At 39.0% G+C, this 15,563-nt stretch overlaps 1 protein-coding gene across 1 annotated transcript; it reads right to left on the reverse strand.

Annotated features, from left to right (window-relative positions):
• Positions 1-13,948: 13,948 nt before the first annotated feature.
• On the reverse strand, positions 13,949-15,563 carry LOC125374693 (serine-enriched protein-like). The gene is made up of 5 exons (XM_048385940.1): positions 15,527-15,563; positions 15,059-15,353; positions 14,683-14,876; positions 14,351-14,508; positions 13,949-14,050 (listed from the first exon to the last, which is right to left on the reverse strand). The coding sequence occupies exons 1-5, from the start codon at positions 15,561-15,563 to the stop codon at positions 13,949-13,951; spliced, it is 786 nt and encodes a 261-aa protein (XP_048241897.1).

Raw genomic sequence — 15,563 nt, forward strand, 5'->3', positions numbered from 1 at the left:
GGCCGAAGAGGCCAGAAGACAAAGTCGGGAATCGTAATGATTCATGTTACTTGTTTTTAGATCTAAAAAATAATGAAAGACAGAAATGATATTTGGCTAAACTCGACGAATCTAAAGAGCTAAGTATGTATCTCGATGTAATGTTTCCAAGAGTGGAATGCCTTCTTCCTGTAACAGAACAGCTTTATACCTTTGCGTATCACAACACAAATGACAGGGTCATTACTACAACTACATGTCACGATTAATTCAATGTTGACATGAAGGCTTCAGCTTAGCACATTTAGCTAGTGGCACGTGCTGCACTTGTGAATGAGATGACATCACGTGACCAATCTAGTAAGTGTTCTACGGTAATGTCGTTTGTTGTCAAAACATCGACATAATATAATTAGGATGATAATGTGTTTCAGGTGTTTGATTATTTAAGGATTTACGATATCCGTGTTCATTTGCCGGTGTTAATTGGTATCTTGTTATAAAGCATCCATTTGTACACAAGTTAGATTTGATATGAGTGGAACTTTTAGATGCCCGTGATGTAGATGTAGTTACAGAATGTTGGTGGAATTATACACTATCTATCTGTATAAGTATGTGAAAATTACTTGCACTTGAAATATACATGTTTAGCGTTATAGTTTCCACTGACTGAAGACAGTCATTGTGATTTCCTTATTGATATATAATTGAACTAACATAGTTCTGTTATTGAATTGTGTATAAACATAACTGATAGTTTTTTGTTTCAATTTTCCCAAGTGCAAGGGTGACAACACAAAGTTAGAGTGTCAAATGTTGAAAGAGGGTGTTTTTTTTTCTGGTGTGTGTATATGACACCCCGCTGTTTCCTTACAATTTGTGTCAGCCAAAGTCAATTCACCGTGTCACTCTTCAGGCAAAGAGTTTGCTAAACTGAACTTTATTGTACTCGGGATTACTCGTGACACATGACCGCATGATTTGAAACTGAGCGGAGGCACAACGATTTGTTGAGTAGAGGGCTTGGCTATAGATGATATACTCAGCGATGTGTATTTGTTTAATCATAACGGAATGTGTGATTGTACGGTTGCTGATAGATGTTGTAGACAGGCTAGTCAAGTGGTACATGTTTGCGTTTGAATTGACTGGCAATCAAGGCAGTTTGAGAAACAAACTTGCAACATATAACTAGAACCTTTGCGCTCACTGCTTCTGCACTTATATCCCATGCTGTATAGCTTGTAATGGATTGGCATCAACATAAGACATGGGCTTGTTTGCCAATCCAGTTGGATTTCAAGAAATAACTTTGTTTCAACTACTCTTAACTAAGCATTAACATCCAGCCTAATGAAGGCTTTAACTTTCCACAGTTTCTAATTATGGTTACATGCACGCTCACAAAAAATCTTATGTGTTGTATTGTCTCATTCGAACGGGTGAAATATCAAAGTTCATTGCAATTTACATGTGAGACATACATCACACCTAATTATATACAAATGAGCTAATGACATTAACATGCGTGTTCAAGTTCTTTTGATGAAGGAAGCTCTTTGCGCGCAGGTACAATTGGCACCAACATGTTCTTTATTTATAAGTTTAATATGCAGTATATCATGTAAATGTGGGAGGAAAGCCGATAATGGTGCACAACTTTGGTGAAACCGATGTGCAGGGTTTATTGCTGGCAAACTGAGAAACATAATCAGAGTGGATCTAGTTTCAAACCAACAACCATAGGATTCTTGGCCATCTAAAGGACGCAAGTGTGCATTAAGAAATGCGGCGCTCTAGGCCACACCTGTCAACGTTGAAAATGAACGGAAACATATTTTGTATTGTTGAACTATTTTATTTTCTGGCAAAATCGCAATTCAGATAAAATCGCAGTTCCAGGAATGCTCAGTGTAATCTATTATATGATAATACACGTTCTTGCAGGTATTGTATCTGATTCATTGTTACAACATGAACGGTCACCTTGCGAGCAAGGTGAAAATGTTAAACTTAAACAGGTTCATATTTTCTGCCAATATTGTTTAATGAACATAGTAATGCATAACTTGTGTCGCGATGTTTACACACAAGCACACTGACACTGACAAGTAACATTAGTACAATGACACTGTTAAGTACGTGTCGGTATGCTTTGTTCCTTCACACAAACAACAACGTACAATGTGCAAGTCAAGCATCATGTCTGACAATGCTATCGTCTTCACACAGAGAGTATCTTGATGACTTTATCTTCGTCTTCGTCAACCCCAACCTTGTGACGCTCTAAACGTTATGGGACTGAGCGACAGTGACTGATGTCTTCTTCTTGGCGTCGTCTTCGTCGTCTTGGACAACAGGCTTGCTGCTGTTGGTTCATCCTCTTGTTGGGGAACTGTGAGTATAGTGTGGATATTGATCCTACTGTTTGGAACCTTCTTGTAAGTTCGGTTGATCTTTTCATCTGGTTACACCTGACAGCTGGAAAAAGAGTAAATTTGCAAAAATTAGAACCGCAGTAGAGAGTATTTAATCATGTAATATTCGAAGTTTTTTTTGCAGTCAAAATTTATCAATCACATTAAGAATCATTTGGGTCCTTGAAATGTTTCCCAACGAAATCAATTAATTTTAGAATGCGTGTGGCCCAAGTGAGATCATGGCCAAGAGAACCTGAAGGAGAGTATGTTACATACCTGACAGACGAGCTTCTGTGCTGGTCGTTTGTTTTGGTAGGTCCAGGCTAAATCCAGAAGGGCTGGACCATGTCCCTGATTTTGACATCTCTGGACAAACTGCATACAGGCCGTTTGTAGGTCGGAGAATCCAAATTCCACAGATGCACAGAGTAATCCTGAAAGAGCCGAGGACGTATTGTAATTTGTTTGATAAAATATCATCAAAAGGGTGAAGTTCATATTATGGATAATTGTCTGTGTTTCACTCATGTGTCATCAAGATTAGTGGTATGGGGATATTTTTGTGTTGAAATGAATATCCCATTTAAACAAATAAAGATAGTACTTACCAACCACATTGTTAAAATCGATGTTAGCTTTCCCTGAGTGGACGAATTTGAGGAACGCCCGAAAGTCTCCAATCTGGTAGTCAGGAATGCTGATGGTGAGTTTCTGTGCAAAGGCTGAGTCTTTGATCTTTTTGGTCTTTGATCGTTCCAAGGAGGAGTGTTTCTGATGTTGAAGCAAAAGCTGATATAGGTACCTAGAGAAAAGAAAGAAAGAAATTAAAGACGATAGTCATACACAACTAGTAAATGGTCCAAATATTGTTCTCATGTTGAGTACATTCACAGAGTATAAGAGCCAAACAGGCTCTACTTAAACATGCACTTATTATTGTCCTGACCTTTGTAATGGATTTGATTGTTTTCGAGAATATCTTACCTGCTTCGTGTAGCCATTATGGCTTTGACTCCATGAACAGGAGCCTTCTCCTTCCCAACGAGAAAGGTGACGTCACACATATCTGGCATGTTGAGGATGAGGGAGAGGCTGTCCTGTAAGTCCCCTGTGCTTCTAAGCATCATGACGTCTCCCCGACCGGAGGACTGTGAGGGGTGAGAGCGGCCTTGTGATGGGTTGGAACTGGATTGGCTGAACGATCTTGATTTTGAGGTCGTGCTCACGCCTTCATCAGAGGAGTAGTCGCTTGAGTCATAGCCTGACGAGGTACCTTCAGCTGGAATAAGAAAAGAAATCAGTTATGAAACAATATTCAATTTGTTGCAAATGTTATTAAAGCTGAGTGGTGTTTGATGAACAGAACGGGTAGTTGAAATATACTTTGAATAAAAACAACACCAATGAATTATTATCCTGATGTGATAAAAGTGAATAGTGCAAATGTCTCACCGTCTGCGTCATGACCACTGTGGTCAATAGTTTCCATGGCCGAAGAGGCCAGAAGACAAAGTCGGGAATCGTAATGATTCATGTTACTTGTTTTTAGATGTAAAAAATAATGAAAGACAGAAATGATATTTGGCTAAACTCGACGAATCTAAAGAGCTAAGTATGTATCTCGATGTAATGTTTCCAAGAGTGGAATGCCTTCTTCCTGTAACAGAACAGCTTTATACCTTTGCGTATCACAACACAAATGACAGGGTCATTATTACAACTACATGTCACGATTAATTCAATGTTGACATGAAGGCTTCAGCTTAGCACATTTAGCTAGTGGCACGTGCTGCACTTGTGAATGAGATGACATCACGTGACCAATCTAGTAAGTGTTCTACGGTAATGTCGTTTGTTGTCAAAACATCGACATAATATAATTAGGATGATAATGTGTTTCAGGTGTTTGATTATTTAAGGATTTACGATATCCGTGTTCATTTGCCGGTGTTAATTGGTATCTTGTTATAAAGCATCCATTTGTACACAAGTTAGATTTGATATGAGTGGAACTTTTAGATGCCCGTGATGTAGATGTAGTTACAGAATGTTGGTGGAATTATACACTATCTATCTGTATAAGTATGTGAAAATTACTTGCACTTGAAATATACATGTTTAGCGTTATAGTTTCCACTGACTGAAGACAGTCATTGTGATTTCCTTATTGATATATAATTGAACTAACATAGTTCTGTTATTGAATTGTGTATAAACATAACTGATAGTTTTTTGTTTCAATTTTCCCAAGTGCAAGGGTGACAACACAAAGTTAGAGTGTCAAATGTTGAAAGAGGGTGTTTTTTTTTCTGGTGTGTGTATATGACACCCCGCTGTTTCCTTACAATTTGTGTCAGCCAAAGTCAATTCACCGTGTCACTCTTCAGGCAAAGAGTTTGCTAAACTGAACTTTATTGTACTCGGGATTACTCGTGACACATGACCGCATGATTTGAAACTGAGCGGAGGCACAACGATTTGTTGAGTAGAGGGCTTGGCTATAGATGATATACTCAGCGATGTGTATTTGTTTAATCATAACGGAATGTGTGATTGTACGGTTGCTGATAGATGTTGTAGACAGGCTAGTCAAGTGGTACATGTTTGCGTTTGAATTGACTGGCAATCAAGGCAGTTTGAGAAACAAACTTGCAACATATAACTAGAACCTTTGCGCTCACTGCTTCTGCACTTATATCCCATGCTGTATAGCTTGTAATGGATTGGCATCAACATAAGACATGGGCTTGTTTGCCAATCCAGTTGGATTTCAAGAAATAACTTTGTTTCAACTACTCTTAACTAAGCATTAACATCAAGCCTAATGAAGGCTTTAACTTTCCACAGTTTCTAATTATGGTTACATGCACGCTCACAAAAAATCTTATGTGTTGTATTGTCTCATTCGAACGGGTGAAATATCAAAGTTCATTGCAATTTACATGTGAGACATACATCACACCTAATTATATACAAATGAGCTAATGACATTAACATGCGTGTTCAAGTTCTTTTGATGAAGGAAGCTCTTTGCGCGCAGGTACAATTGGCACCAACATGTTCTTTATTTATAAGTTTAATATGCAGTATATCATGTAAATGTGGGAGGAAAGCCGATAATGGTGCACAACTTTGGTGAAACCGATGTGCAGGGTTTATTGCTGGCAAACTGAGAAACATAATCAGAGTGGATCTAGTTTCAAACCAACAACCATAGGATTCTTGGCCATCTAAAGGACGCAAGTGTGCATTAAGAAATGCGGCGCTCTAGGCCACACCTGTCAACGTTGAAAATGAACGGAAACATATTTTGTATTGTTGAACTATTTTATTTTCTGGCAAAATCGCAATTCAGATAAAATCGCAGTTCCAGGAATGCTCAGTGTAATCTATTATATGATAATACACGTTCTTGCAGGTATTGTATCTGATTCATTGTTACAACATGAACGGTCACCTTGCGAGCAAGGTGAAAATGTTAAACTTAAACAGGTTCATATTTTCTGCCAATATTGTTTAATGAACATAGTAATGCATAACTTGTGTCGCGATGTTTACACACAAGCACACTGACACTGACAAGTAACATTAGTACAATGACACTGTTAAGTACGTGTCGGTATGCTTTGTTCCTTCACACAAACAACAACGTACAATGTGCAAGTCAAGCATCATGTCTGACAATGCTATCGTCTTCACACAGAGAGTAGCTTGATGACTTTATCTTCGTCTTCGTCAACCCCAACCTTGTGACGCTCTAAACGTTATGGGACTGAGCGACAGTGACTGATGTCTTCTTCTTGGCGTCGTCTTCGTCGTCTTGGACAACAGGCTTGCTGCTGTTGGTTCATCCTCTTGTTGGGGAACTGTGAGTATAGTGTGGATATTGATCCTACTGTTTGGAACCTTCTTGTAAGTTCGGTTGATCTTTTCATCTGGTTACACCTGACAGCTGGAAAAAGAGTAAATTTGCAAAAATTAGAACCGCAGTAGAGAGTATTTAATCATGTAATATTCGAAGTTTTTTTTGCAGTCAAAATTTATCAATCACATTAAGAATCATTTGGGTCCTTGAAATGTTTCCCAACGAAATCAATTAATTTTAGAATGCGTGTGGCCCAAGTGAGATCATGGCCAAGAGAACCTGAAGGAGAGTATGTTACATACCTGACAGACGAGCTTCTGTGCTGGTCGTTTGTTTTGGTAGGTCCAGGCTAAATCCAGAAGGGCTGGACCATGTCCCTGATTTTGACATCTCTGGACAAACTGCATACAGGCCGTTTGTAGGTCGGAGAATCCAAATTCCACAGATGCACAGAGTAATCCTGAAAGAGCCGAGGACGTATTGTAATTTGTTTGATAAAATATCATCAAAAGGGTGAAGTTCATATTATGGATAATTGTCTGTGTTTCACTCATGTGTCATCAAGATTAGTGGTATGGGGATATTTTTGTGTTGAAATGAATATCCCATTTAAACAAATAAAGATAGTACTTACCAACCACATTGTTAAAATCGATGTTAGCTTTCCCTGAGTGGACGAATTTGAGGAACGCCCGAAAGTCTCCAATCTGGTAGTCAGGAATGCTGATGGTGAGTTTCTGTGCAAAGGCTGAGTCTTTGATCTTTTTGGTCTTTGATCGTTCCAAGGAGGAGTGTTTCTGATGTTGAAGCAAAAGCTGATATAGGTACCTAGAGAAAAGAAAGAAAGAAATTAAAGACGATAGTCATACACAACTAGTAAATGGTCCAAATATTGTTCTCATGTTGAGTACATTCACAGAGTATAAGAGCCAAACAGGCTCTACTTAAACATGCACTTATTATTGTCCTGACCTTTGTAATGGATTTGATTGTTTTCGAGAATATCTTACCTGCTTCGTGTAGCCATTATGGCTTTGACTCCATGAACAGGAGCCTTCTCCTTCCCAACGAGAAAGGTGACGTCACACATATCTGGCATGTTGAGGATGAGGGAGAGGCTGTCCTGTAAGTCCCCTGTGCTTCTAAGCATCATGACGTCTCCCCGACCGGAGGACTGTGAGGGGTGAGAGCGGCCTTGTGATGGGTTGGAACTGGATTGGCTGAACGATCTTGATTTTGAGGTCGTGCTCACGCCTTCATCAGAGGAGTAGTCACTTGAGTCATAGCCTGACGAGGTACCTTCAGCTGGAATAAGAAAAGAAATCAGTTATGAAACAATATTCAATTTGTTGCAAATGTTATTAAAGCTGAGTGGTGTTTGATGAACAGAACGGGTAGTTGAAATATACTTTGAATAAAAACAACACCAATGAATTATTATCCAGATGTGATAAAAGTGAATAGTGCAAATGTCTCACCGTCTGCGTCATGACCACTGTGGTCAATAGTTTCCATGGCCGAAGAGGCCAGAAGACAAAGTCGGGAATCGTAATGATTCATGTTACTTGTTTTTAGATCTAAAAAATAATGAAAGACAGAAATGATATTTGGCTAAACTCGACGAATCTAAAGAGCTAAGTATGTATCTCGATGTAATGTTTCCAAGAGTGGAATGCCTTCTTCCTGTAACAGAACAGCTTTATACCTTTGCGTATCACAACACAAATGACAGGGTCATTACTACAACTACATGTCACGATTAATTCAATGTTGACATGAAGGCTTCAGCTTAGCACATTTAGCTAGTGGCACGTGCTGCACTTGTGAATGAGATGACATCACGTGACCAATCTAGTAAGTGTTCTACGGTAATGTCGTTTGTTGTCAAAACATCGACATAATATAATTAGGATGATAATGTGTTTCAGGTGTTTGATTATTTAAGGATTTACGATATCCGTGTTCATTTGCCGGTGTTAATTGGTATCTTGTTATAAAGCATCCATTTGTACACAAGTTAGATTTGATATGAGTGGAACTTTTAGATGCCCGTGATGTAGATGTAGTTACAGAATGTTGGTGGAATTATACACTATCTATCTGTATAAGTATGTGAAAATTACTTGCACTTGAAATATACATGTTTAGCGTTATAGTTTCCACTGACTGAAGACAGTCATTGTGATTTCCTTATTGATATATAATTGAACTAACATAGTTCTGTTATTGAATTGTGTATAAACATAACTGATAGTTTTTTGTTTCAATTTTCCCAAGTGCAAGGGTGACAACACAAAGTTAGAGTGTCAAATGTTGAAAGAGGGTGTTTTTTTTTCTGGTGTGTGTATATGACACCCCGCTGTTTCCTTACAATTTGTGTCAGCCAAAGTCAATTCACCGTGTCACTCTTCAGGCAAAGAGTTTGCTAAACTGAACTTTATTGTACTCGGGATTACTCGTGACACATGACCGCATGATTTGAAACTGAGCGGAGGCACAACGATTTGTTGAGTAGAGGGCTTGGCTATAGATGATATACTCAGCGATGTGTATTTGTTTAATCATAACGGAATGTGTGATTGTACGGTTGCTGATAGATGTTGTAGACAGGCTAGTCAAGTGGTACATGTTTGCGTTTGAATTGACTGGCAATCAAGGCAGTTTGAGAAACAAACTTGCAACATATAACTAGAACCTTTGCGCTCACTGCTTCTGCACTTATATCCCATGCTGTATAGCTTGTAATGGATTGGCATCAACATAAGACATGGGCTTGTTTGCCAATCCAGTTGGATTTCAAGAAATAACTTTGTTTCAACTACTCTTAACTAAGCATTAACATCCAGCCTAATGAAGGCTTTAACTTTCCACAGTTTCTAATTATGGTTACATGCACGCTCACAAAAAATCTTATGTGTTGTATTGTCTCATTCGAACGGGTGAAATATCAAAGTTCATTGCAATTTACATGTGAGACATACATCACACCTAATTATATACAAATGAGCTAATGACATTAACATGCGTGTTCAAGTTCTTTTGATGAAGGAAGCTCTTTGCGCGCAGGTACAATTGGCACCAACATGTTCTTTATTTATAAGTTTAATATGCAGTATATCATGTAAATGTGGGAGGAAAGCCGATAATGGTGCACAACTTTGGTGAAACCGATGTGCAGGGTTTATTGCTGGCAAACTGAGAAACATAATCAGAGTGGATCTAGTTTCAAACCAACAACCATAGGATTCTTGGCCATCTAAAGGACGCAAGTGTGCATTAAGAAATGCGGCGCTCTAGGCCACACCTGTCAACGTTGAAAATGAACGGAAACATATTTTGTATTGTTGAACTATTTTATTTTCTGGCAAAATCGCAATTCAGATAAAATCGCAGTTCCAGGAATGCTCAGTGTAATCTATTATATGATAATACACGTTCTTGCAGGTATTGTATCTGATTCATTGTTACAACATGAACGGTCACCATGCGAGCAAGGTGAAAATGTTAAACTTAAACAGGTTCATATTTTCTGCCAATATTGTTTAATGAACATAGTAATGCATAACTTGTGTCGCGATGTTTACACACAAGCACACTGACACTGACAAGTAACATTAGTACAATGACACTGTTAAGCACGTGTCGGTATGCTTTGTTCCTTCACACAAACAACAACGTACAATGTGCAAGTCAAGCATCATGTCTGACAATGCTATCGTCTTCACACAGAGAGTATCTTGATGACTTTATCTTCGTCTTCGTCAACCCCAACCTTGTGACGCTCTAAACGTTATGGGACTGAGCGACAGTGACTGATGTCTTCTTCTTGGCGTCGTCTTCGTCGTCTTGGACAACAGGCTTGCTGCTGTTGGTTCATCCTCTTGTTGGGGAACTGTGAGTATAGTGTGGATATTGATCCTACTGTTTGGAACCTTCTTGTAAGTTCGGTTGATCTTTTCATCTGGTTACACCTGACAGCTGGAAAAAGAGTAAATTTGCAAAAATTAGAACCGCAGTAGAGAGTATTTAATCATGTAATATTCGAAGTTTTTTTTGCAGTCAAAATTTATCAATCACATTAAGAATCATTTGGGTCCTTGAAATGTTTCCCAACGAAATCAATTAATTTTAGAATGCGTGTGGCCCAAGTGAGATCATGGCCAAGAGAACCTGAAGGAGAGTATGTTACATACCTGACAGACGAGCTTCTGTGCTGGTCGTTTGTTTTGGTAGGTCCAGGCTAAATCCAGAAGGGCTGGACCATGTCCCTGATTTTGACATCTCTGGACAAACTGCATACAGACCGTTTGTAGGTCGGAGAATCCAAATTCCACAGATGCACAGAGTAATCCTGAAAGAGCCGAGGACGTATTGTAATTTGTTTGATAAAATATCATCAAAAGGGTGAAGTTCATATTATGGATAATTGTCTGTGTTTCACTCATGTGTCATCAAGATTAGTGGTATGGGGATATTTTTGTTTTGAAATGAATATCCCATTTAAACAAATAAAGATAGTACTTACCAACCACATTGTTAAAATCGATGTTAGCTTTCCCTGAGTGGACGAATTTGAGGAACGCCCGAAAGTCTCCAATCTGGTAGTCAGGAATGCTGATGGTGAGTTTCTGTGCAAAGGCTGAGTCTTTGATCTTTTTGGTCTTTGATCGTTCCAAGGAGGAGTGTTTCTGATGTTGAAGCAAAAGCTGATATAGGTACCTAGAGAAAAGAAAGAAACAAATTAAAGACGATAGTCATACACAACTAGTAAATGGTCCAAATATTGTTCTCATGTTGAGTACATTCACAGAGTATAAGAGCCAAACAGGCTCTACTTAAACATGCACTTATTATTGTCCTGACCTTTGTAATGGATTTGATTGTTTTCGAGAATATCTTACCTGCTTCGTGTAGCCATTATGGCTTTGACTCCATGAACAGGAGCCTTCTCCTTCCCAACGAGAAAGGTGACGTCACACATATCTGGCATGTTGAGGATGAGGGAGAGGCTGTCCTGTAAGTCCCCTGTGCTTCTAAGCATCATGACGTCTCCCCGACCGGAGGACTGTGAGGGGTGAGAGCGGCCTTGTGATGGGTTGGAACTGGATTGGCTGAACGATCTTGATTTTGAGGTCGTGCTCACGCCTTCATCAGAGGAGTAGTCGCTTGAGTCATAGCCTGACGAGGTACCTTCAGCTGGAATAAGAAAAGAAATCAGTTATGAAACAATATTCAATTTGTTGCAAATGTTATTAAAGCTGAGTGGTGTTTGATGAACAGAACGGGTAGTTGAAATATACTTTGAATAAAAACAACACCAATGAATTATTATCCAGATGTGATAAAAGTGAATAGTGCAAATGTCTCACCGTCTGCGTCATGACCACTGTGGTCAATAGTTTCCATGGCCGAAGAGGCCAGAAGACAAAGTCGGGAATCGTAATGATTCATGTTACTTGTTTTTAGATCTAAAAAATAATGAAAGACAGAAATGATATTTGGCTAAACTCGACGAATCTAAAGAGCTAAGTATGTATCTCGATGTAATGTTTCCAAGAGTGGAATGCCTTCTTCCTGTAACAGAACAGCTTTATACCTTTGCGTATCACAACACAAATGACAGGGTCATTACTACAACTACATGTCACGATTAATTCAATGTTGACATGAAGGCTTCAGCTTAGCACATTTAGCTAGTGGCACGTGCTGCACTTGTGAATGAGATGACATCACGTGACCAATCTAGTAAGTGTTCTACGGTAATGTCGTTTGTTGTCAAAACATCGACATAATATAATTAGGATGATAATGTGTTTCAGGTGTTTGATTATTTAAGGATTTACGATATCCGTGTTCATTTGCCGGTGTTAATTGGTATCTTGTTATAAAGCATCCATTTGTACACAAGTTAGATTTGATATGAGTGGAACTTTTAGATGCCCGTGATGTAGATGTAGTTACAGAATGTTGGTGGAATTATACACTATCTATCTGTATAAGTATGTGAAAATTACTTGCACTTGAAATATACATGTTTAGCGTTATAGTTTCCACTGACTGAAGACAGTCATTGTGATTTCCTTATTGATATATAATTGAACTAACATAGTTCTGTTATTGAATTGTGTATAAACATAACTGATAGTTTTTTGTTTCAATTTTCCCAAGTGCAAGTGTGACAACACAAAGTTAGAGTGTCAAATGTTGAAAGAGAGTGTGTTTTTTTCTGGTGTGTGTATATGACACCCTGCTGTTTCCTTACAATTTGTGTCAGCCAAAGTCAATTCACCGTGTCACTCTTCAGGCAAAGAGTTTGCTAAACTGAACTTTATTGTACTCGGGATTACTCGTGACACATGACCGCATGATTTGAAACTGAGCGGAGGCGCAACGATTTGTTGAGTAGAGGGCTTGGCTATAGATGATATACTCAGCGATGTGTATTTGTTTAATCATAACGGAATGTGTGATTGTACGGTTGCTGATAGATGTTGTAGACAGGCTAGTCAAGTGGTACATGTTTGCTTTTGAATTGACTGGCAATCAAGGCAGTTTGAGAAACAAACTTGCAACATATAACTAGAACCTTTGCGCTCACTGCATCTGCACTTATATCCCATGCTGTATAGCTTGTAATGGATTGGCATCAACATAAGACATGGGCTTGTTTGCCAATCCAGTTGGATTTCAAGAAATAACTTTGTTTCAACTACTCTTAACTAAGCATTAACATCCAGCCTAATGAAGGCTTTAGCTTTCCACAGTTTCTAATTATGGTTACATGCACGCTCACAAAAAATCTTATGTGTTGTATTGTCTCATTCGAACGGGTGAAATATCAAAGTTCATTGCAATTTACATGTGAGACATACATCACACCTAATTATATACAAATGAGCTAATGACATTAACATGCGTGTTCAAGTTCTTTTGATGAAGGAAGCTCTTTGCGCGCAGGTACAATTGGCACCAACATGTTCTTTATTTATAAGTTTAATATGCAGTATATCATGTAAATGTGGGAGGAAAGCCGATAATGGTGCACAACTTTGGTGAAACCGATGTGCAGGGTTTATTGCTGGCAAACTGAGAATCATAATCAGAGTGGATCTAGTTTCAAACCAACAACCATAGGATTCTTGGCCGTCTAAAGGACGCAAGTGTGCATTAAGAAATGCGGCGCTCTAGGCCACACCTGTCAACGTTGAAAATGAACGGAAACATATTTTGTATTGTTGAACTATTTTATTTTCTGGCAAAATCGCAATTCAGATAAAATCGCAGTTCCAGGAATGCTCAGTGTAATCTATTATATGATAATACACGTTCTTGCAGGTATTGTATCTGTTTCATTGTTACAACATGAACGGTCACCTTGCGAGCAAGGTGAAAATGTTAAACTTAAACAGGTTCATATTTTCTGCCAATATTGTTTAATGAACATAGTAATGCATAACTTGTGTCGCGATGTTTACACACAAGCACACTGACACTGACAAGTAACATTAGTACAATGACACTGTTAAGCACGTGTCGGTATGCTTTGTTCCTTCACATAAACAACAACGTACAATGTGCAAGTCAAGCATCATGTCTGACAATGCTATCGTCTTCACACAGAGAGTGTCTTGATGACTTGATCTTCGTCTTCGTCAACCCCAACCTTGTGACGCTCTAAACGTTATGGGACTGAGCGACAGTGACTGATGTCTTCTTCTTGGCGTCGTCTTCGTCGTCTTGGACAACAGGCTTGCTGCTGTTGGTTCATCCTCTTGTTGGGGAACTGTGAGTATAGTGTGGATATTGATCCTACTGTTTGGAACCTTCTTGTAAGTTCGGTTGATCTTTTCATCTGGTTACACCTGACGGCTGGAAGAGAGTAAATTTGCAAAAATTAGAACCGCAGTAGAGAGTATTTAATCATGTAATATTCGAAGTTTTTTTTGCAGTCAAAATTTATCAATCACATTAAGAATCATTTGGGTCCTTGAAATGTTTCCCAACGAAATCAATTAATTTTAGAATGCGTGTGGCCCAAGTGAGATCATGGCCAAGAGAACCTGAAGGAGAGTATGTTACATACCTGACAGACGAGCTTCTGTGCTGGTCGTTTGTTTTGGTAGGTCCAGGCTAAATCCAGAAGGGCTGGACCATGTCCCTGATTTTGACATCTCTGGACAAACTGCATACAGGCCGTTTGTAGGTCGGAGAATCCAAATTCCACAGATGCACAGAGTAATCCTGAAAGAGCCGAGGACGTATTGTAATGTGTTTGATAAAATATCATCAAAAGGGTGAAGTTCATATTATGGATAATTGTCTGTGTTTCGCTCATGTGTCATCAAGATTAGTGGTATGGGGATATTTTTGTGTTGAAATGAATATCCCATTTAAACAAATAAAGATAGTACTTACCAACCACATTGTTAAAATCGATGTTAGCTTTCCCTGAGTGGACGAATTTGAGGAACGCCCGAAAGTCTCCAATCTGGTAGTCAGGAATGCTGATGGTGAGTTTCTGTGCAAAGGCTGAGTCTTTGATCTTTTTGGTCTTTGATCGTTCCAAGGAGGAGTGTTTCTGATGTTGAAGCAAAAGCTGATATAGGTACCTAGAGAAAAGAAAGAAACAAATTAAAGACGATAGTCATACACAACTAGTAAATGGTCCAAATATTGTTCTCATGTTGAGTACATTCACAGAGTATAAGAGCCAAACAGGCTCTACTTAAACATGCACTTATTATTGTCCTGACCTTTGTAATGGATTTGATTGTTTTCGAGAATATCTTACCTGCTTCGTGTAGCCATTATGGCTTTGACTCCATGAACAGGAGCCTTCTCCTTCCCAACGAGAAAGGTGACGTCACACATATCTGGCATGTTGAGGATGAGGGAGAGGCTGTCCTGTAAGTCCCCTGTGCTTCTAAGCATCATGACGTCTCCCCGACCGGAGGACTGTGAGGGGTGAGAGCGGCCTTGTGATGGGTTGGAACTGGATTGGCTGAACGATCTTGATTTTGAGGTCGTGCTCACGCCTTCATCAGAGGAGTAGTCGCTTGAGTCATAGCCTGACGAGGTACCTTCAGCTGGAATAAGAAAAGAAATCAGTTATGAAACAATATTCAATTTGTTGCAAATGTTATTAAAGCTGAGTGGTGTTTGATGAACAGAACGGGTAGTTGAAATATACTTTGAATAAAAACAACACCAATGAATTATTATCCTGATGTGATAAAAGTGAATAGTGCAAATGTCTCACCGTCTGCGTCATGACCACTGTGGTCAATAGTTTCCAT

The sequence above is a fragment of the Haliotis rufescens genome, unplaced genomic scaffold, assembly GCF_023055435.1.
Source record: "Haliotis rufescens isolate VD_foot unplaced genomic scaffold, xgHalRufe1.0.p SCAF_6, whole genome shotgun sequence".
Lineage (NCBI taxonomy): Eukaryota > Metazoa > Mollusca > Gastropoda > Lepetellida > Haliotidae > Haliotis > Haliotis rufescens.

Excerpts from the sequence above, each read along its gene's own strand:
- LOC125374693 (XM_048385940.1), bottom strand. The coding sequence starts at position 15,563 with ATGGAAACTATTGACCACAGTGGTCATGACGCAGACG. Across the intron at positions 15,354-15,526 it reads CAGTGGTCATGACGCAGACG|CTGAAGGTACCTCGTCAGGC; the intron begins GTGAGACATTTG and ends TTCTTATTCCAG. Across the intron at positions 14,509-14,682 it reads CGATTTTAACAATGTGGTTG|GATTACTCTGTGCATCTGTG; the intron begins GTAAGTACTATC and ends CGGCTCTTTCAG.